At 38.9% G+C, this 24,504-nt stretch overlaps 1 protein-coding gene across 1 annotated transcript; it reads left to right on the forward strand.

The window, feature by feature from the left end:
* Positions 1-1,516: 1,516 nt before the first annotated feature.
* Positions 1,517-18,140, forward strand: LOC139464452 (uncharacterized). Its single transcript, XM_071245980.1, has 3 exons — positions 1,517-1,570; positions 15,644-15,964; positions 16,712-18,140. Exons 1-3 carry the CDS (start codon positions 1,531-1,533, stop codon positions 17,263-17,265), a joined length of 915 nt encoding a protein of 304 aa, XP_071102081.1. The 5' UTR covers positions 1,517-1,530; the 3' UTR covers positions 17,266-18,140.
* The last annotated feature ends 6,364 nt before the right edge of the window (positions 18,141-24,504 follow it).

Raw genomic sequence — 24,504 nt, forward strand, 5'->3', positions numbered from 1 at the left:
CAAATCCAATTTCCAAGTACGTTGTAGATACTTTCTATTTTCCCGGCAGGTTATGACTTTCCATTGAGATTGAACAACATGTTGAAACAGACATGTTTGATTTATAGCATCACAAACACAACACAGTATGTACTGGGAGAGTACATACTCTCAACAAAGGAGAGTACACACAACGGTGGCAACAGGTGTATGCATATCCATTTACGTGTGGTCTAATAAGTATGTTATAAAACTATCAGATTGTGTTGCAGATAAACCGCGAGGAATATTTATTATTATCTTTTTATACCAAAAAGGAGTAATTAATAGTTCGTGGCGCCTGGCTCCATTCTAAGGACGTTTCTAGCATGTGTTAGGGGCGGTCGGGTAGCCTAGTGGTTAAAGCGTTGGCTCGTCATGCCGAAGACCCGGGTTCGATTCCCCACATGGGTGCAATATGTGAAGCCCTTTTCTTGTGTCCCCCGTCGTGATATTGCTGGAATATAGCTAAAAGCGGCGTAAAACAATACTCACTCTACCATATGTATAGGTCAAACAAGTCGGTCCCAGAGTGGGAGTGGCTACTCCTTCCTCGACAGAAGAAAGCCGGTTTAGTACTTTATATCACAGGTGTGATGAATACCTTGACGGGCTGTATTAATCTATTGACATTGTGTACCTCATTTTTCCCCGCGGACCATCACGTGCACGACAGGAATTGCGCCTAATGAAGTTTTCAAGACAATTATATTGGTAATGGTAATAACATGATGACAATAGAGTCACGGCAATGATAACGACATTAATATTGACGATGATGGTGAAGGTGTTAAAAATGATGATTGTGATTTGTTGATGACGATGAAAGTAATTCTATTCTCTCCCATCAAATTTCGTGATCGCCTTTTTTTAAAGCAAATATCACCTCTGTATGTCTATGTACCCATACAATATTGCTATATTTTTGGCATCATATGATGATGATGATGATGATGAATGATGATGAATGCTGAGTGCGGCGTCAAACAACAAACAAACAAATCTTAATTCCCAAGTCATTTATCATCATTATCATTTATTTGGTGTTATTTGGTGATTAACACTAACGACGCTTGTGGCAATTAAATAAACATAAGAATAATTATAAATTTATTTTCAACACAATACCACAACACAGTGTGATCAGACATTCCGTCTTTACACATGACTGTGACGTATGTTGACAAAATTAATGTTAGTGTAAACATAAGCCTACCAAAACAGTAAAATCTGCTGACAAATCGCAAATATCAATGGGGTTCATTAAAATCTGGATTTCACAAAGGTAGCGTAATACCAGTGGAATTACCCGTTAAGTGTGTTATCCGCCCAGTGATTACGTACCGGCAATGTGATGAGACACCAGCCTGGTCTGTGATTGGCCATGAGGTGACCCCCAATGGCGAAACGTGCTTAGTGTCTGGGTCACAACTGTTCCGGGTTTTACTTCGGTACCGGCCCGGTATAGGAGACAGCCAAGCCAGCTGTTACGGGCGAGGGTGGTACGAGAAAATGTCTGTTCAGCAAAACCTCGCATTTAATGAATCAAAAGGTAAGTTAACTTCAAGTTTTGATGAATTTTTTCGGTTTGAATCTGTTATATCTTTAACAACCTTCAGTATTTCATTTACTGTCCGTGATATCATTTGCTTGTTGACAATATTGTTCGTGCCGAGTCGCTAGTGTAGACTTGCTCAGGCCTCTCTACAATATTTTGTCTGTCAGACGGGACTGCATTCGAGCGGTTTAAAAAGGGCCATGATCTAATGACAGGGCCCTTTTGGAGACATTTCGTCATTTACTGTGTACAATTATATTCGTTTTCATGTGCATTGACAACTGCAGTAGACTGGATTTTTTTAAGTCAATATTGAATTTTGTCATTTGTCTTCTAGTTTCCCAAGTCAACTTGCAAATGAAATAGAAATCAAAGTAATTCTATCCTTTCCCATCTAATTTTGTGATCTGCTTTTTTTAGCCGATGTTATCTCTGAATGTTATGAAACAATATGAAATACACATACACATACAATATGAAATACACATACAATGTTGCAATATGTTTACACAATATTTCAGTCTGTGAGACATAATGTTCCATTATTGAACTTGTAGTGTGTCTGAGCTTTCAGTATTCTTCCAGTTCTATGTTATGGGTTGTAAACTCAGCCAGTGTTTAAATTTCAAACTCAAGAAATAAAACAATTTCCTTTTATACACACATTCATATCATTCTGTTTTTTAAATTCATATAAAAAAATCATAATCTTGATAAAATGACCAAAACTTTTAATTGACAACCCTTATTTAATGTACACATGTGAAATTCAGCTACCCTCATAAATTCTCCATCATCATCATCATCATCATCATCATCATCATCATCATCGTCGTCATCATCATCATCACCCACACCCTGCACATAGGTGCATGGTGCACCTGGCGTACACCTGCAGTGCGTCTTGTTCATTTCCTGGCTCAACACACAAGCAATTATCTTGTGTAACTGACTGGGCAATAAAATTTCAAAGGGAACATCAAACTGTCCAATAATTGTTAAATTACCCAATAATTAGAATACAATAAATTGAACGTGAGCCCCATTAATGATCCGCTAATGGTTGTCAGAGTTGGGTGGGATGTTTAGTAGGTCTAGGATGATACACCAACTGTGCGGTCCGATACGTATCACGATACGTGTATGTGCTCTTATCTGTGGTGCGTAAGCCATCTTATTCATTGGCAGGATGGCCAAATACTTGGCACACTGACAATTTACAGTTGGCAGTGTCAAGTATGGTGCAATGTATGAAAATATTTACTTTTTCACTACTATTTTACTACTAATTAGTGTTTGGTGTAACAGCCATTAAAGTAAACATTTAAGGTATGAATCGATATTTTTTACTTTGCGTGCGACTATGTATCGGGAAGTAAAATATCGCGATCCATTGATGCATCGGTGTATCGTCTCACCACTAATGTTTAGAATCATTAACTCATTATGTCTGTAGACTGCTATGTAGAAGGGCCGACATCCTCCCAAACATAAACAACATTTACTGATAATGTTTATATTTACAAGGTAACATTGTTACCCTCCCTAGCACTTAAGGGGCTAAAAGAAGGACCAGTTGGCATGGAGTCAGTATACTGTGTCTGAGTACGATATCCTTCTACAACCAGCGACCCATGTGCCTGAGTTCAATAATCTTGAATGCTAAATGAATTCCCATGTAACCTCGCCTTGAGTTCACAATGTATTGATAAGTACATACACAGCACATCATCATCATCATCATCATCATCATCATCATCATCATCATCATCAGCGCAAGATTACTGTGCCTAATGACAGAAGATGTATTTTGTAGGACTGGGACGGGTAACTTGGGTACTCGGGACGGGTGGGTCCTGAGTAGGACTCTGGTACCCACAGGACTACCCAGACCCGTGGTTATTCATGTGATATATTGTTTAATGACAAAAATTATCTAAAGCTCCATGGTTACACTACAAGTCACTAATGTTTCCATTCCCTTCTGACAATGCACCCATTCATTCTGACTTTTATATGTTTGAATAAAGATAAAACTTCATGCAGTAAACTTCAGGGTATGCATGACCGGTTTGTTTAAACATGTGTATCTAAATGCATTTTGCCAGGGCTACGGTTAAACATTTCCAAAACGGACAGTTTGTACCTATCTCTAAACATCTACGGCACGTACCCGGGTAGGGTCAGGTAATAGGGTGGTGGGTACCCGGGCAGTAAATTTGGACTGGTCCCAGCCCTAGTATTTTGTAGTGGCCAGACAGACAGACAGACAGACAGATATTCTAATTATGTCTCACTGAGTGTGCAGCATTATTTACAACAATAATCAAGGTACATATATAATAGTGCACACACCATTCCTTATGGAATTATGAGAGACTAAAACAATTTTAAAGACATTTATCATGTTTATACAAGGTGGAGAAGATGAAATATAACATGTAATACTTAGGATTTATACACAAGGTTTCGACGACAAGTAAGTATGAAATAAGCGTTTAGGGAAACGTGTTTGACAATATTATCGGTGGAGAATATAAAGTATAATAATCCTTACATCATTCAGATAATCACAATCTTCTTTAACATCTCAAACTATATTTTCAAGAGAATCTCGTAGATCATCATACAAAAGGCATTTCAAAACACGTGTGTTTCATTTTCTACGTCATTACAATAGAGGACATATTCGCTGTTCCAACGGCAGGTTTCATAACGCCCAGTCTCCAGTCTTATGGGGGCAACTCCGCATCTGAATTTAGCTGACGCACTGGGATGAGACTTGGGTAAGGCTCTGGTTAAATGAGATCCTGTGCCCCGTTCCACAAAGCGATCTTAGCACTAAAGTGATCGTAAGTCCCATACTCTAACATAGGTTTACGATCATCGTAGCGCTAAGATCGCTTTGAGGAACGGGCCCTGCTCAATAAGGCTGGGACGGGTAACTCGGGTTCCCGGGTTGCGTGGGTACTGAGTAGGACCCGGGTACTCACAGAACAACCCGGACTCATGGTTAGTCAAGTGATATATTGTTTAATGACAAAAACTATCTAGAACTCTATGGCTACACTACAAGTCACAAATGTTCGCTTTTCTTTCTGACTATGCACCCATTCCTTCTGGCATTTCAAATCTTTGAATAAAGATAAAACTTGAGTCAACTTCAGTGTATGCATGACCAGATTATTTAATACATGTATGTTAATACTTTTTGCCAGTGCTATGGTAAAAAAATACCCAATCGGACATTTTGTACCTATCTCTTGAGACCGACAGTGGGTACCAGGGTAGGGGTGGGTAATAGGGGGTGGGTACCCAGGTAGTAAATTCGGACTCGTCCCAGCCCTCCTGCAAGATATCCATTTTTAAAAATGTTATGTTTAAACTAACTTCACCAGCATATTTCAATAGTATAATTATTTTGTGTTTCTTGTCATGGTTATACAAACATTTTTTTATTTGTTTCTACTTTAGTTTCTTAACACATGCATTTGATGCCAAAATAGATAAAATAGATAAAATATAAATCCCGGCTTTGCAAAATTGCACAGATAAGTATCCTTCCACAACTGCATTGCACTGACATATCGAATCAACCCTTAATGTAGACTGCAGAGCAGAACTTGAAATCTGAATATATTGATCTGCTTGCATCTTCTTGGTATTAAAAAATGTCCTGTGAAGCAAGTTCACAGTGACCCTTTGATGCTAGTGATGTGAGTTAAATATTTGTCTTGTGAAATGCGTGTCAAGAGTCGTTCTCGTTTATTGGAGAGTGAGTCAACACGGTCAAGTAGAACACGCATTGATGAAAATAACTCTTCAGGAAAGATATTATGAAATGTCATAATAGAACATTGCAGATTATACCTTTGCTGTGTTTGAATATGGCTGTTGCCACAGAGATGACAACACACATGAACGTGACAACACACATGAACGTGGCAACACACTTGAACATGACAACACACATGAACATGACAACACACAAGAACATGACAACACGCACGAACATGACAACACACAAGAACATGACAACACACATGAACATGGCAACACACAAGAACATTACAACACGCACGAAAATGACAACACACATGATCATGACAACACGCACGAACATGACAACACACATGAACATGACAATACACATGAACATGACAACACACTTGAACATGACAACACACATGATCATGACAACACACTTGAACATGACAACACACATGATCATGACAACACACATGATCATGACAATACACATGAACATGACAACACACATGAACATGACAACACACATGAACATGACAATACACATGAACATGACAACACACAAGAACATGACAACACACATGAACACGACAACACACATGAACATGACAATACACATGAACATGACAACACACATGAACGTGACAACACACTTGAACATGACAACACACATAAACATGACAACACACATGAACATGGCAACACACAAGAACATGACAACACGCACGAACATGACAACACACATGATCATGACAACACACACGAACATGACAATACACATAAACCTGACAACACACATAAACCTGACAACACACATGAACATGACAACACACAGCATGTTTATGACAGCAATGGGTCCGTAGACAGAAGCTTTTTATGTTTTGATTCACACTGCTAAGGTACAATATGTAAAAAAGAGTAGAAACAAGCTGTTGTGTCTGAATACTGACTTCAACTCAATACCCTCCTGGCTCAATCTTACATCAACTCAATACCTTCCTGGCTCAATCTTACATTAACAAATACCTTCCTGGCTTTATCTTAATTTATGTAAATACTAGTATATCAAATTACAAATAACTAATCTTCACAGCTTTGTACAGATAGCAAGAGCTTTGCTGAAAACAGGATACAAAATATTCTTATTATTGAAGGCAATTACAAAATCAGCCTACCTCTGAATTAAGAAAATAAAAACTCTTTAAAAACCCAATTTTAAACCAAAGAACTATTTGTTTCCCAATGTGTCTGCCATGGGCATGATGGGCACTTTGTTCATAATCCCAGATAAATCCTGTTGTGTGTGGCATACAAACATCCCAATTACATACAGCAATATCCATATACAGGATAAACAGGTAGCGCCTCTTTGTGTGGAGTTATGAGAGACTATAAGGGTATAAATGTACTCACAATGAATATTTTTATTGTGTTACGGTGTAGTGTTTAGCCAAGCAAGACTTAAAGCCTGTTTAGAACGTGAACAATGAGGCCAACGGATAACAACCTCTTTATTGGGGACCACTTTATCCGTGGCCCTGTGGTAGAGTGTTGGCCCAGACAGCGGAAGGTCAGGGGTTCAATCCCCGGCCGCGTCATACCAAAAGATGTTGGAAGATGGTACTTGTTGTTACTCTGTCTGGCACTCGGCATTAAGGGGCTAAAACAAGGACTGATTGGCTTGGAGTCAGTATACTGTGCCTGAGTGGGGTATTCATGTTAAACTGCAGCATGGTATCTCAGTGGGCTAGCACTGTAAATTGGCATTAGTCTGGACTAGTACAAGCAGCCACACACACATGCATGCATGTTGCTACATAAGTGAATAATCGTGGACGCAACATTAAACCCCATTTCACCTCACCTCACCATTTCACCTCACTGTCTCACCTCACCTCACCATTTCACCTCACCTCATCATTTTAACTCACCTCTCCTCACCTGACACTTTCACCTCACCTCACCATTTCACCTCACCACACCATTTCACCCCACCTCACCTCACACTTTCACCTCACCTCACCATTTCAACTCACTGTTTCACCTCACCTCACACTTTCGCCTCACCTTAGTTTCACACATCTCACCTCACCATTTCACCACACCTCACCATTTCACCTCACCTCACCTCACCATTTCACCTCACTGTTTCACCACACCTCACCATTTCACCTCACCGTCTCACCACACCTCACTGTTTCACCACACCTCACCGTTTCACCACACCTCACCATTTCACCTCACCTCATCGTTTCACCTCACCTCACCATTTCACCTCTGGTGACTGTTGGAAAATCCAAAATGGCTGTTACTGACGGTATACGGTCTCATGTTAAGTCATTAACAACCATCTTGGAGATTTTTATTGATGGGATCATATGGGGTGAGTAGTTCTGCTCTCTGATTGATCAATCTCACTTTGAGGCATAATAAATGCTGATATGTTTACACACGATAGGATTAATGTAGAAAACTAACAAAAAGAAGGAAGCCAATGTGATCATCAGGCGAAAGGCCAATTAAGTACAGTGATAGTAGACTAATCTTTCCTTGTGAAAACATATCAGACCCGTGAATATCCTGGGTAGAATAGGTCTTCACCAACACATGCTTGCCGTAACAGGCGACTATGCTTATCGTAAGCGGCGACTAACGGGATCGGGTGGTCCGGCTCGCTGACTTGGTTGATGCATGTCATCAATCCCTATTGCGTGGATCGATGCTCATGATGTCCATCACTGGATCTAAAGATCTAAAGACATCTCATTGCCGGTAATGTCAGAACAACCTTTCATCTGACCAATCAGAGCATCACTTATCAGATCAAGAAAGTGACAGTTGAAATGTGATTTTTGATCATGACAACCTCAAAAAAACACACACAGGGCGAATGGTAGTTATGGGCTTTATGTCTGTATTCATACAATCTAGACCATCTATTAGCCATTCCAGAATGTTCTTTCGTTCAGATTTTAATTGAATATATGTCAAAATATGTTTCGAAGCGTAGTCGTCAGTTTGAAACTCGTGCTGCAAAGCTTGTTTAAGCTGCCTTCTGATTGGCTATTGTCGACTTCTTGTTTGTCATTTCTTTGGTTGGTCAAAGTTCGCTAAGGTCTGTCTGACATGACCTGTATGTCTTCAGATCTTTGTTGAGCGGTAGCGAGAACTAAGGCCTGATTTTAATGAGATTGCAAGCAATACAATGTTCTGATGTCAAAGATACTTCAGTGGCCCATCCTTAGTCTGTCACCCAGACCCTGAAACAAATATATCCAATACAGCCAATGCAAGTCTATAATGTTTGGCAAGTCTAGATTACTACAGTATCAGGAATGAAGAAAGTTATGGGCTCCTTTTTATTATATTTTATAACTCTAATTAATTTTTTTTTTTCTGGACAAAATGTTCATTCAGAGACTAGATGTCAGTCTAGCCCATCCTATATGCCCAGTCATTGTGATTCATGTCTGCTGCTGGCAACTGTCCCATAGGTTTGATGTAATCTGAGCTGATTTTGAAATGTTCACAACTCACAGCACAAAACCAGGATTGTAAACAGGGGTGTGAAGTACACATGATACTCGTCTAGATCTGCCAGTGCAACATGTGATAGGGATGAGACCAATCTCATCCAATCGCAAGAGGTGACCATGCTTGTCGTAAGAGGCGACTAATTGGATCGGGTGGTCAGGCTCGCTGACTTGGTTGATGCACGTCATCGATCTCAATTGTTTGGATCATTGCTCATGATGTTAATCACTGGATTGTCTGGTCCAGACTCGATTATTAAAAGACCCCATCATATAGCTGGAATATTGCTGAGTGCGGTGTTAAACAACAAAAGACGAAGAAGAGACGAATCTAATAAAAGGGTAAAAATCTCAAAACCGACAAATTTTCTGATCATCAACAAGCCGAAATATGTGTCCTCACTATAATTTTTCTCTTTTTATTAGAGTATATCATACTTGAGAAGTACTTTGTAGATCACTGCAGTGCATTGATGTGTTTAATTTATTAGAAAATAATTCGCAAATTAGCCTTATCAGCTGGGACATGTGAACTCTGTTTCGGATCACAAAATGGAAAGTGATTTTAATAGTGCTAGGCTACTAGCTGTGATGTATAAAATCCTATTCAACAATTACCTTTTAGTGGGACTACAATTAAATGTTAATACAAATGGAAACTGGGTAAATAAAATGTAAGATTAGATAATTGTAAGTGTTCTTTACATATTTCAGAAGTTTCCCCAAATAGCTAAGTCAAATACATGAAAGGTGGTGTCCAAAATATGGTATTTTTCATTTTTTGTCTCAACAAATATTATCATTAATCCTAATCTAAAATTAAAACTCATAAAAACGACAAAGTTATTGGACAGAAGTCATCATCAATCAAAACATCCTGACGTAACAGAGTTCAGTTTGTTTTAACGGAGTTGTAACTTATATATTTTGTTATTGCTATGTAGGTAAAATAACAACCTTTTCATCCCTTTTGTGATGAAATGTGAAAATACATGAACTGTATTGTGTTACTTGTTAGGACTTTGGTGCTCCTGGTTTATAAGCCAATTACTGCAGTAATGGCATACAAAAGTAGGCCTACTTATGTTCAACCCTATGTATAGACATTGAAATAAATAAGCACTAAACTGCTGATATTGCCATTTAGATCGCTATTTCGTAGTTACAAAACTCATAATAGTAATGATTAAATTCCAGATCAATCATAACATCAACACCTTCATAAAATATGTTGTTTATACATGCATAATGCTTTCTACAGCCAAATCATACGATCAATGTCGAAAACAACAGTTCTGACTTCAATCAATCTCATTAAAATCAGACCTCAGTTCTCGCTACCGCTAAACAAAGATCTGAGGACATCCCATTAGAAGTAGTGATTAGGGCTGGGATGAGTCCAAAATTACTACTCGGGTATTACTATCCCCCTATTACTCCGACCCTACCCGGGTACCCACTGTAGGTCTCAGGAGATACAAAATTTCTGATTGGGAACATTTTTAGCATAACCCTGGCAAAATGTATTTAGATACTGGTCATTCATACAATGAATTTGAATTAAGTTATGTCTTTATTCAACCATATGAAAAATCAGAAGGAATGGCTGCACAGTCAGAAAGAAATACGAACATTAGTGACTTGTAGTGTAACCATAGAGTTCTAGATAATTTGTGTCATTAAACAATGTATCACGGGACAAACCACGGATCTGGGTAGTCCTGTGGGTAGCCGGGTCCTACTCAGTACCCACCCGATCCGGGTACCTAAGTTACCCATCCAAGCCCCAGTAGTGATACACATAAGGAAGAGAATTTATTAATTCTTTGACAGGCATTACTTGATAGAGAATTGATGGATGTCAACTTACTGATGCTAATAACCCCGGCCTCCCATCTGTCCATTGCCTATAACCATCAGTGCTAATTTAACTCCTAGCTTCTGGTTGTCCAACGTTATCAACTATCAGCGCTAATTTACTGTTAAGTGGTTGCTTCCATTTGTACCTTGCTATTTCCATGCTGTTACCTATCAGTGCCAATTACCCCCGTGCCCCCATTTCCCATCGTCCATTGTCTGTTACCATCAGTGCTAATTACCCACCCTCCTGTTTGCCCAATGTCCATTGCCTAATACAAATCAGTGATAATTTAAGTCCTGGCTTCTAGTTGTCCAACGTTATCAACTCAGCGCTAATTTACTGTTAAGTGTTGGCTTCCATTTGTCCATTGCTCATCACCTATCAGCGCCAATTATCTGTTGGCTTCTTCCCTTGTTAAGTTTCCACCTTTGTTATCTGATTACTTTGGTTGTTCTGACATGTACATATATATGTTCTCTGCTTCATGCATTAATTCACCTGATGAAGGGGTAAGTACATACAAGGTTGTGTTCCTCATGATAAAGAAGTTGACATCCATAAATTCTTCCTTTACTGACAACGTCCAAATGTTGATAAAGATGGCATTTGTGTTGCTGTAGATATTGTATACACATTGTTGTTTGTAGAGGGCATCCACATGAAAGGGGAATACGAAAGGAATATTTGTGTTCTTTGAGGGTTCTCATTTGTACAAATCAGAATTTCCAAATGTTTTTAAAAAAAAATAAAAAAAATATTTGTTGTTGGATTAAAAAAATACATTAATGATATTTATAGAATACATTTAGATTGACATGAATCAGTCTTGTGAACGTTTAAATACATGACCTTCTTTCCATGTTGGCAAGGAAAATTAGTAATAAATTGGTTGATCTTATGACTGCTATAAATAGTTTATATTCTAAATTAACAGTGATTTACCTAATTACCATGTTTAATTAGCCACAAAAGGGACAAAAAGTATCTTGACTTCCAAATAGTATTTGTCCATATGATGTGTATATAATCCTTGGACACTACAAGCATCTTCAAAGAGCAGTAAGCCTTCTCTAAAATATGTAAACACAAATTCATGTGCTAAATTTCAGTTAACATGCTGCACATGACACTAAAAACAAATAACTTTGATGTTTTTCCCCCAACGCAAAAACACTACCATGAGCACATAACACTGGAAATACCATGTCAACAAATCCATACTGAAGTACTTATATTAATCATGTAATTACACTGTCTGGTTATAAAAAGTGTTCATTGTATATCTGGACTCATGTTTGTAACTTATTTCATTAATTTTAATAAAAATTCCTTTTAATATTGTTTTACCTAATTTCGTAGAAATCATGTGTGAAACGATCGTAAGATCACACAAGTCACCGTTATTAACAGCAACCACGGTCAGATTACCGCTATTGATGCCTTGAAACGTCGTTTGTTTACCGGAATTCACTGAAGGGGTACGGTGTAATTTTTTTCTGAGTATTATATTTGAAGAAAAAAATTCCAAAATACTAAATCCGTTAGAGGGGGGTGCACATTATACATGGGTGCGCACTATCTAAAAAAAAATACAGTACTATTTTAACCGATGTCAAAAGTACAAGATGTGGCGGAGACAATGCTGTCCCAGGTGCCAGAAAACAGAGATAACAGTGACATTTATTAAAGACTGTGAGAAATCAGTGTGTGATTATAACACACATAAAATAATAAAACAAGTCTAATTGTCAATGATCTGTGATGATAGGAACACATTGGACAACAAGCTGGAGGTGTTGACCTGCGGCTCCATCATCAATGGTTGATGGAGGAGATACTGCTAGCCTCTGTTGGTTGTTGATGACACCAAGTGCTCATTTAACACAGGTGGTCACTGTGGTGGCCAGTTATCATTGTTGCACTTTGTGTTGATCACAATACAGTCTGTGACAGCTGCCATGGTAGTGGGACTCTCACCAGGTCCATCAGTGGCAGTGAGGCACCTGATGTTTTACTGTACAATACTGAATCAGTTGGTGAGCATCTCAAGGACTGGACTGTTCTGAGATATCAACATTCTACTGAAACATGGGTAGGTTGTTTCAGTATTCCTTGAGTGCGTTGGGTTTAGCGCTGCTTTAAACAGTATTCCAATTATATCGCGGTATGTCAGCTTAATGTGGGAGGAAAGCCCCAAGTGATGCAGGTCTCAGACGTTTACCACTTCGGTGAAACCCACGGGTATGGTGCTGACAAACCTAGAGACATAATCAGGGCGAACCGGGATTCGAACCCACAATCATAGGTTTCTGGCGTGCCCAAGGGACGCAACTTTGCACAGCGAATCGCGGCGCTTTAGACGACTGGGCCACCCGTGATCCTGACACATGAAAGAACATGCTATAAGCGACCTATAGAATAATGACAGACATTAGCATAACTGTACGTTAACTGAGGACGAAATCTACATGACATATTGTCTAAAATATAGACCTTGGGCACGCAACTCTGTTCAGCGAACCGCAGCGTCTTAGACAACTGGGCCACCCGTGACGCCCACCCCACCCCACCCCAGCACCCCAGTATCCCTTGAACAAAGGGAAGGATATACTTGTTTCAAGTGCAATGTTTAAAAGTGCCCTGGGAATTTAAGTATGCCATCAAGAACAATATCAATCTGCCGTCTGTGAATGTCTTCACCATGTGCTGGATAATAGAACAGCTGTCCCCTTTTCCCTGAGATTCACATACTCATTTCAGGTTCTGTTTCCCAAGGATTATTTTGTGAATCAATATTCATAATGTTCATTAAGTATGTTCATATGTTTCTTCCCATGAGGGGCAGTGGGGTAGCCTAGTGGTGAAAGCGTTTGCCAGTCACACCGAAGGCCTGGGTTTGAATTCCTATGTGTACAATCTGTGAAGCCAATTTCTGGTGTCCCATGCTGTGTTATTGCTGGAATATTGCAACAAGTGGTGTTAAACCATACCCACTCACTCACTCACTATTGCAGATATCCAGACAATGATGTGATGTTACCGTATTCGACGGAATAAGCACACTGCTCTGATAAGCGCCCATGGCGATATTTGCTAATATATTGGCTACTGAACAATTCCAATCAGCACCCCTTCCAATTGATCAATGTACACAAGACTTATTTATTTGTGTATAATACGCACTCATATGTTTATGCACCCTTAATCATGGGCGATTAAATTCTGGAAAAATATATCTGTCTTATATAAACATTTCAGGCTGTCAGCATAAACCACGAAATTTACAATCTTTCAACACTGTTTTTATTTCACCAAAATATTATTCTAAGAGCCCCCTATTTCTAATTTTGAGAGCACCCTGGGCGCTTATCATGTCGAATACTGTAATGGTTTCTCAAATTTTAACTTGAGTATTGCCAAATTTATTTATTAAGTTTGTATTTCTGATGTTCACTCACTCATTTTTCCATTTTGTTTCCAGTTTGTTCGTGCCAAAGCATAATTTAGCGCTGTACGATGATGTCACAAATGTCAACACAAAAATATTTTATGAAAACTAATTGTTTATGTGTAGGTGGTGGGTGCACCGGTAGAGCAGGACATGCTTACCCTGTTCGTGAACATGTTTCATCACTGATTTTCAGTGATGCATTCATATAATTTTCATGACTATTTTGCGTTTTATGCCCAGTGTAATCTGTTTCGGCAGATAGTCGAGACTACTGTAAATCTTGAAATTAACGCGAGCGTGAATTAAATGCGAAAAATGCGAGTGGTCTTTGCTCGCATTATTAAACATCGCATTTATATCAACAATAATACATTTTGGATAGCAGAAATACCAACTTAGACATACAAACAACTATGTATTCCACATCAATGTTTATAGAGCAGCACTTGTAACAAGTATATAAACAATTAAATCCTGTGAATTGTCACTGCTGGGGCCAAGACAAGCGTTCTACTCACTTATGTCATCACTGACCACACCTACAAGTCGATACAGACGCCACCCACCCAACACAGTGTCTTTGTTCTTTGCGACTGCATCAAAGGCCGACACGAGCCAGCACGCACGTATTGTTTTAGCTGAAGTACTCTACTCAGCGCTTAGAAACGGTGCTATTTGGTGTGTGATTGGATTAATGTAAGGTTGGATTCAGGTGAGGATTCTCCTGTAAACCTGACAGAGGACATTTTGTTTAGATATAAATCCACTGATGCTTGAGAGGAGGAACGAAATACGCTACAGTCGGAAAGCGCACGTTAAATCTTCTGTATCAGTCAGTCAGAGGAGGGGGTGTCGCATTCATATTGAGTCGCATTTTTGGCCCTCCCCTATCCCATCCCCTGTGAAAGGATGCATATCCTTACCTTAATCCAGCCTTACTTTAATCCAATCAAACAACAAATAGCTCCACTTTTTAACACTGAGTAGAGCACTTCCGTAAAAAAACAATAAACAGTGTTTTCCTAAAAACAACACACAGTTTATGTTTACTCTGTTGACTGGTATTAAGGAAGTTCAATAAAATAAGATAATTGAAACAACAACAGTTTACTGATTGGTATGCGGAGAAGGTGTCAACAAGCTTCACACAAGTGGGTAGAACTCTTGACCCCAGCAGTGATAACTCATGATTGTGTGATTCCTATCTTTAAATGACGTTGTGATATACCAGTGCTGCTCGATAACCGTGTTGATAGACATTGATGTTATGTTGATAGACATCGGGAGACATAAATGCGTTAATTAATGCGAGCAGAGACCACTCGCGTTAATTTCAAGATTTACAGTATTTTCTGGAGTTGACATTAGTTTTTAACTATACTATTCTGTAAAATACATGATTTGCTGAATAAAAAATTATGTCAAATAACATTCATCTTTTCATCTGATTACAGAACAATTCACCTGCTCCAAGATGCACAAGCGTGTACGGAAGTTCTTCTCTAAGATCGACAACAGCGGCCAGATGGATCCCCTCATCCGGCGAGCTGTGAAGCTCCAGCATCTCCATATCCCTGGACCGTCGCGGTTCCACCTCCGCTCCGCCCGCGACATCCACCGCGTCAAGCTCCTCGAGCACTACGACGCAGACTCCTACTTCAGCTCGCAACTCATCAAACGACTCCGATTGATGCCAAGCAGGTTGCCAAGCAATGCTTTCCTGAAGTTGATGGAAATCTTGGTGGCAATATTTGATGTTTATCTTAAGACAAAAGGTAAAGAATATCTGTCTTTTGTTTGAATTTATTTGTATATATTTCTTTTAGGAGCAATGCCTTGTTATCTAATTAGGCCCCAATTCGCTGATTCATGATGAGATTAATGTACCCGGCAAAATGAGTTATTTTGATCCATTTCGTCAACACACATACACACAATACCAGGCGATCAGGTAGCCTAGTGGTTAAAGCGTTCGCTCATCACGCCGAAAACTCAGGTTCCCTTAGGACACAACATATTTTTTCTTCGTCATTCTTTACTTTTGTGCATATTGGATGCACATTACTGTGTCGTGTAAAACCCTGTATGCTTAATGCTGATGTCTTATGTTAATTATTCTTTAAGCCCATGAAGATTCGGGGTAGAATAGGTCTTCAACAACCCATGCTTGTGTAAAAGGCAACTATGCTTGTCGTAAGAGGTGACTAACGGGATCGGGTGGTCAGTCTTGCTGACTTGGTTGGTGCATGTCATCGTATCCCAATTACGTGGGTCGATGCTTATGTTGTCAATCACTGGATTGTCTGGTCCAGACTCGATTATTTACAAACCGTCAGAAGAAAGCTGTAATATTGCTGAGTGTGGCGTTAAACATTTTTTAGAATTTGACAGATGACAAAGTAGACACAGTTTATTGATCACTGCTTCTTGTATATGATATGTTATTATAGTAGATTCTTAAATGTCAATTTGAGTTCAGAGTTGCCAAATCATTTCTCAACTTTGTATTTCTGACTTTTCAGAAGCCAAACATGGGAAGGCATTTACCAAGAGCAGTACTGACAGACTGAAGACAATTAAGATGGATGCCCTGAGGTGTGATGACAATAACAGAGCCATTGAATCTTACACCAGCTGCAGCCGAACCCAACCTTTGGAGAAGGATGGAAGTCTCTGTTCTAATCACATCTTGAAGAAAACCAGCTCCTTTGGTTTGCTTAAGTTCAAATCCAGTTCTGAAAATATTGAGTGTTGTCAGCCCAGCCTTAAGAATATTAAAAACAAGCGTGTTCAAGTTGTGTCCAAGGCAGATAAATCTCATAATAATCCGAAATCAAGGAAAGACAACTATGTACTGACAAAACAAGAAGGCAAAGATGATGAGGCTGTAATTCGAGAAAACCCAGATGGAGAAACTGTAGATATTATTAAAAGTAAAGAACATTCAAGAGGACGTAAAAGGCATTTACCTTCAACCAACGGAGACCACTCTCATAGAAGCAAGAGAGCCAACACTGAGAGTTCCCGAGACAAAAGTGATTGTGCAAGAGCACGCGCTTGGAGAAAAAAGAAGTGATTGTCATAATTGGGATCATATGATCCTGTATGATTTGTGATATGTTCATAAACAAAGAGGACGTGCATTTATGTGTGTGGCAGCAATAGGAGGTTACAGAAATGATTTCATGAAAATCAGATCTAAGTTCTCGCTGCCGCAAAACAAAGATCTGAGGACATCCCATTACGGGTCACATCACAACGACCTTTCATCAGACCAATCAAAGCGTTGCTTACCAGATCATGAAAGTGACAGTCGGAATGTGTTTTCTAATCATGCAACCTCGAAAATGTTAACATGGGGTATTTCGAACGACAGTTACACCACGTACGACTGATTCCATCAAAATTATCGTCTATCTCTCGCTTCCGTGGGATATACATTTGAATGGAGGACGCATTGCACAGTACGTGGAAAGCACTGCCATACAGTCGCAACCATTTTTAGACATTCCGGAATGTTCTTTTGTTCAGTTTTCAAAATTTTAATTGAGAACTGTGGCAACATATTTTTCAAGCGCAGTCTGAAATGGAAGTTGCCAGGTTGAAACGAATGCCTTAAAGCTCAAAAAAGCTGCTTTCTAATTGGGTGATGTCGACTTCTTGTAAATCGTTTCTATGGTCGGTCAAAGTTCGCGAAAGGTCGTTCTGACGTGACCCGTAATGAGAGGTCCTCAGATCTTTGTTTAGCGGCAGCAAGAACTTAGATCTGTTTTTAATGAGATTGGCAATTTGGTGCCATGTTTACATGTGATATATGTGATATGATACCTCTTTAAGGAAGACTGATCATATGTGATCTTACCTGCATTTCGGAATAAAAGGTGTTTGTGAATGAGTGAGTATGGTTTCACACCGTTTATAGCAATATGCCAGCAATATCACGGCGGGGCACACCGGAAATGGGCTTCACACAATGTACCCTGCAGGAATCGAACCCGGGTCTTCGGTGTGACGAGCAAACACTTAACCACAAGGCCACCCGACCGCCCCAAAAAGGTGTTTGTAATGCCATGTGACAATTATTGCCTTTGTGATGTCTACATATCAGATGTTCTCACAAGTTGTTATTTATTATAAATGTAGGAATCCCCAAGCCATCTTTCCACAAACGTGGAATAAGATTGATATTATGATATTACACTTTGTTCCTTTCCAGTCTTATGAAAAAAATGTTTGATTTTAATGTTACATTATATCATCCTATATTCTATTTAAACCACAGATTATGATTTGGACAAAAATATTAATACCAAGTATCCGTAATATTAAAAGAGTATAAGTACTTATAATTAAGTATATAATTATCAGTATTTCACAAGCATTGCATGGAGTATAATTATGTGTTATTGTTAATGGATGGATCATGTTTGTTCAGCCACAGAGGCAGGTTTTAACCAGTGTTATAACCTGTGTTATATGGGGGCATGACACTTGCCGTGACAACTACTGATGGAATTACAGCAAAAACGGTGAAAACAAATCTGCACTGTGTCATTGCTGTGTCATTGGGATGATTATGAAATTCCTGGATGAACGACTCATTAGTGTGATTGTATTGTTGAATGATATCTCTGAGCAGATATATTTAGCAGTGATACCGCGTATGTGTTTCTGAAGTAACAGGGTTTTCACTGTGTACAACTGCAAGAACACAATTTGACATTTGAAATTTATTTATTTTTATATCTACTGTGTAGGATTTTCAGTCTCACTCTTCAAGTGTTTAAAACTAAAAGCAACACCATGGAAACAATAAATAAACCTTTTTGAGAAATGATGGGCCAATTTTTTTTTCTCAGGTTTGAACATGTTTGGTCTTAAAATCAGTGTGGGGTTTTGAAAAACATTTTTATAAGTCAACTCTAAAATTGAATTACCAGTAATGAATGAAAAACAAACAAGTTATAACATAGCAAGAAATTTAGTGTGGCCGATGTTTGGACTTGTCTGACTTGACATTTTCATATTTATCCTCTCACAAATATTTACAGTGAAATTTGTGGAGAATCGGGGTTTAGGCTGCCACTCCTAAAATAATTTCAGGAGCTGTCCGGTTGTAAATACTTCTTGCAAACATTGCTTTATATTGTGGACAAGACCCATAGACAAAACCTAATTGTGAAACACTCTGACATTTAACATTTTAATTTAATTCTTTTTATAAACTCAAACAGCCTATGTAAATGATGTATCGCTTTATGAAGTCTTGCTGTGATACAGTTAAACCCTGTTAATCAGGACACCCTGGTTAGAACAAGTACCACTGTAAATTGTATGCGGATTTTGCTACCATAATAATTCGAATGATATATACAGGAAATTATCTTTGTATTCTGTATATTGTCATAGCTGTTTGATATTTATCTATTGAGATTTAAAGCTAACTGAACTTATTTATTTGTTAATTTCCATTTACATTCTCTATATTTTATTAAAACAGGCACACTGACAAATGGCTGCAACTGTGTTAATTACGTTGATTCAGAGTTTCTGAATTTATAGGTACCGTATTCGACGTAATAAGCACCCAGGGCGCTCTCAAAATTAGAAATAGGGGGCTCTTATAAGAATAGAATTTTGGTGAGAAAAAACAGAGTTGAAAAATCGTAAATCTTTTGGTTAATGCTGACAGCATGGGGTGCTAATTGAGATTGTTCACTAGCCAATATATCAGCAAATATTGCAGTGGGTGCTTATTAGAGCAGGGCGCTTATTACGTCAAATACAGTAACAATGGCAACCTATATTCAGTGAGACTGAGCTAAAGATAAACATCTGAATATATGTATCAAAGGTTGTGAGATCAGTGACATCATGCTTCCGTTATCGTGATGAAAGTCTCTTGATAAAGACAGAAATAAGTGACCTACACGGGTTACTCAGTGTACAGCCCCAGCACTACCTACAGATCTAGGTCAGCACCATGCCTGTGCTGGTGGGCTGTACTGACGGGTAGATGTAATCACCCTGTGTGACTGAACCTTTACCTTCTTCCACTTCACATACTGTAAGCCGACCCACCGTGATATACCGTATTCGACGTAATAGGTGCCCTGCTCTAATAAGCGCCCACAGCGACATTTGCTAATATATTGGCTTGTGAACAATCCCGATTAGCACCCCTTCCAATTTATCAATGTACAAGACTTATTTGTTCACATATAATACACACTCGTGTGTTATATGCACCCTTAGTTATGGGCAATTAAATCCTTGAAAAATATATCTGTCTTATATAAACATTTCAGGCTGTCACCCAGAATTTATCTTTTAACTCTGTTTTTTTCACCAAAATGATATTCTAATAAGAGCCCCCTATTTCTAATTTTGAGAGCGCCCTGGGCGCTTATTAAGTCAAATACGGTAACTGAAATACTGTTCAACCTGGTGTAAACCCAGATCTTAAATGTGGTCACATAACAAATGGGAGTTCCCTTACTACACTTTGAAGATGGTGTTCGAGATATCACTGTTTTGTTATATATTCTAATCCAGGACAATTATTGGATTATTTTTCATTTACAAATTGATCTTTTATTTCAATGTTCTAATCTTTTGTTGTGCATTGCACTGATTGTTTCAAGGTTTCCACAAGTTTAGCACCATGCTATATTATTTTTGCAACTTTTTGTATGTATTTATTAATTATTCTCTACCCTAATACGGTGTATTATATACTTTTTGTAAAAATAATACTTCTTGAAAACAGTTCAAGGGCCACAAAAGTTTAGCTACTCCTACGGATGTTTTTTACACAGTAGGAAGACAAGCATTTGTATTTTCCTTTGGTGTAAAAACATTTGTTAACCTTTTGGCAAAAGTAGAACTTTAAACTGAAAAAATGGCAATAATAAGGTAATGATTTGTCGTGACAGTAATATTGTTCAAATGTTAGGACAATGATTTATTAAATGTGAGGTATATTATTTGCAGGAAAATTATTTAATTACTATCTAAATTCTCCCAGGGCAAGTTGGTTGGTTTGTTGTTTAGTGCCGCACTCAGCAATATTCCAGCTATATGACGGTGGTCTGTAAATAATCGAGTCATGATATCTCCAGTGATTAATATCATGAGCATCGATCCATGCAATTGTGATCGATGACATGCTTCAACCAAGTCAGCAAGTCTGATCACCAGATCCCGCAAAGAGTGCTACTTGCAAGTGATGTTATGTATACTGTGTATATAACTAATAGCCAAGTGCTGATATAAGATGCCTTTTTGAATACAATATCAAAATCAGATATTTTCTCCGATACAATATCTCTTGGTAAAGATGTTTGAATAACATATACCAGCATTTAACCCCATATAGTTGTGTTATTCAATGTAAGCATATTAGTGCTATGTTAGTGATTGTAAGCAGCTTAAGGTTGAAAAAAGTATTTTATCAAGATCATGTGGACCAATCAGATTTTATCATTCTGACATGGAGGTATGATAATACCATTTGATCCTTTTTTTTGTGCCATTTTACTCCAAAACATCAAAACAAAACACCCCCCACCCCACCCCCAAAGCCACTAATCCACCGCCACACCACCACACCACCACCACCATCCCACCCCATTCAGCAATGAGACCTTAGAGAGTATTGTATCTCCCACACATTAACACTAACATAGACCTATAATGGTTTTAGCTCTAAGACCACTTTGTGCACATGGACCCTGGTATTATTTCTGGATATCTACAAACTTTTTAAGCTCCCTTCTTGAGAACTGCATTTATGTGTCAACACATCTTTCTCTATGTGGCAGTTTACAAGACAAATGTAGAAATTGGGCTTAGTCATCAAGTCTGTAAAGCCAGAAATCCAGAAAAAAAAATACTTTTAAGGACCACCGATGTTCATGTATCCTCAGATCTGTTTTCATTTTTCAAAAATTGGTCACAACTAGTCATGAGGTTACTATGCCAACCAGAGTTATTGGTAGGTATATATAACCTGGTTATTATACATGCTCTTATACAAAGATTCACTGAAACTACAGTGGGAAAGCACAAATACTTAATAACCATGTTTGTTTTGGGTTGTTTTTTCTCAAATGTCTCTCAAATTTCCATTCAGCACAGATTGAGTTGTGCACACAGAACTACCCCACCTGACTACCCTATGTTTATAATGGACTGTACTTTTGGTCTATATTTGTTGCTATATCTCCACAGGTCATGTTGACTTCGTTTGAATATTGGAGAAAAATAAAATATATATTTTGCAGATTTCTGTTTGTTTTCAAACTTTGTTTCACATCACCTCAAAAGAGGCAATGTGGTGACAGTTGAGCAGAAGGCTACACTTTCCTTTTACGTACGCTTCAATTATTCGTTATTTCACAGCTGTAGGAAGAGGATTAAAATGAAAAGAGACCATACGAATTCCCATTCGTTACCACACCACTCGGAGTCCTGTTCGTGGATCGGGTGGTCAAACTCGTCGGGGAACTGGTTGATGGCGTGTCATCGTACCCCAACTGGATTGTCTGGTCCAGATATTACTTACAGACCGCCGTCATATAACTGGAATATTGCTGAGTGCGGAGTAAAACAACAAACAAGCAAACAAATTCCTTTATTTTGATTTTGCCAAGCCGAGCAGAGATTCCGATTCATATGCATGAAGAAACAGTTAAGCCAGAATGAGAATGCCAAAATTTTGCCAAAAAACCCATTTCTTAAATGATTGATATCGTGAGCATCGATCCACGCAATTGGGAGGCAACTCTCCAAACGCCTAAAGAACGCAACTCTGCAAATCGAATTGTGGAGCATTTAGGGGCTCTCACACTTTGCCGAGTTGCGTCCCGAGGATGGACCCGAGCTGACTCGGGGGTACTCGTATGAAGCTCGTAGCGAGGTCGTACTAAACTCGGGGTAACTCGGGATACCTCGTACTGATCTACCAGAGTTTGGGAACTGCTCAAAACAGTCGGACCGCCAGCCAACCCCTAACAAACTCGTAACTCACTCGTAACACACTCGCCCTACTCGTACTGCCCTCGTGGTGACCTCGAGGTGCTCGTACAGAACTCGTATGAGGATCGTCTGCAAAATTTATTGCCAAGTTGACCGAGTCTAATACGAGCTATATAATTCCCGCCGAATTATTTAGCAGCTCGTACCAAACTCGTACAGCTCGTATCGAGATCGTTGTGCTCGTATGCAACTCTTAATAGACTCCTAGTAGACTCCTATTGGACACCTATTGGACTCCTATGCGCACTCGTATATATGTAGTCTCTTCCCGAGTCCTAACCCGGTTAAACTGAGTTAGGCTCGGGAGAGCTCGGCAACCACCTCGGCAAAGTGTGAGAGCTGCTTCAGACGAATGGGCCCTGTATTGTATTATTAATGTGGATGGCCACTTAACGTATGCTTCTGTCAAGTTCCAGGAAGTTCAGTTTCCTGTTTTCTCTATGTTGTGTGGCCTTCAGGGGAAATATATGTGGGATTAAATAGTCGGTGTATTGGTATGCAAACGAGGCTGGCAAGTTCATTTTACATGAGGACCGATGGATGAAATGCGCAGAAAAACATTTGCGCATGCCACGGTTTGTTCATTGTCTAATATTTTGTTTTTGTTTGTCTGTTGTTTAACGCCGCACTCAGCAATATTTCAGCTATATGACGACGATCTGTAAGTTATCGAGTCTGGACCAGACAATCCAGTGAATGACATCATAAGTATCGATCCACGCAATTGGTATACGATGACATGCATCAACCAAGTCAGCGAGCCTGACCACCCGATCCCGTTAGTCGCCTCTTACAACAAGTATAGTCGCCTTTTACGGCAAGCATAGGTAGGTGAAGACCTATTCTACCCCGGATCTTGACGGGTCCCTCTTCATTGTGATATGGCCTGATACTGACTTTTACTGGTAACTTCCGTCGGTAAAATTGACGGGCACTAACTATTAATTTAACTATTTAATGCAATAATATTAACAGTTTAATATGTAATATTTCTACATTAAAGAATTATTGTTTACTTTATGATCTGGATACATTCGTCTTGTGGCATGTTTGATACTGACACTCCTAAAATTCCCTTTTTTTTATTCCAAATCGGACTGTGGAATATTGCGATTTCTTACAAGGATACACCCAATAGGATAAGCATGTTTCAACTGTTCGTCTAGGTTCGTGTGCGCGTGCGTGCGTGCGTAAGTATTTGTGTGTCCTATGTTTTCTTCAGACGGTGTGCGATGTGTTGGGGTAGCCAAGTTTTTACAGCGTTCACTCGTCACGC

This window comes from Haliotis cracherodii, unplaced genomic scaffold (genome assembly GCF_022045235.1).
Source record: "Haliotis cracherodii isolate W230 unplaced genomic scaffold, xgHalCrac1.p SCAF_17, whole genome shotgun sequence".
Classification (NCBI taxonomy): Eukaryota; Metazoa; Mollusca; class Gastropoda; order Lepetellida; family Haliotidae; genus Haliotis; species Haliotis cracherodii.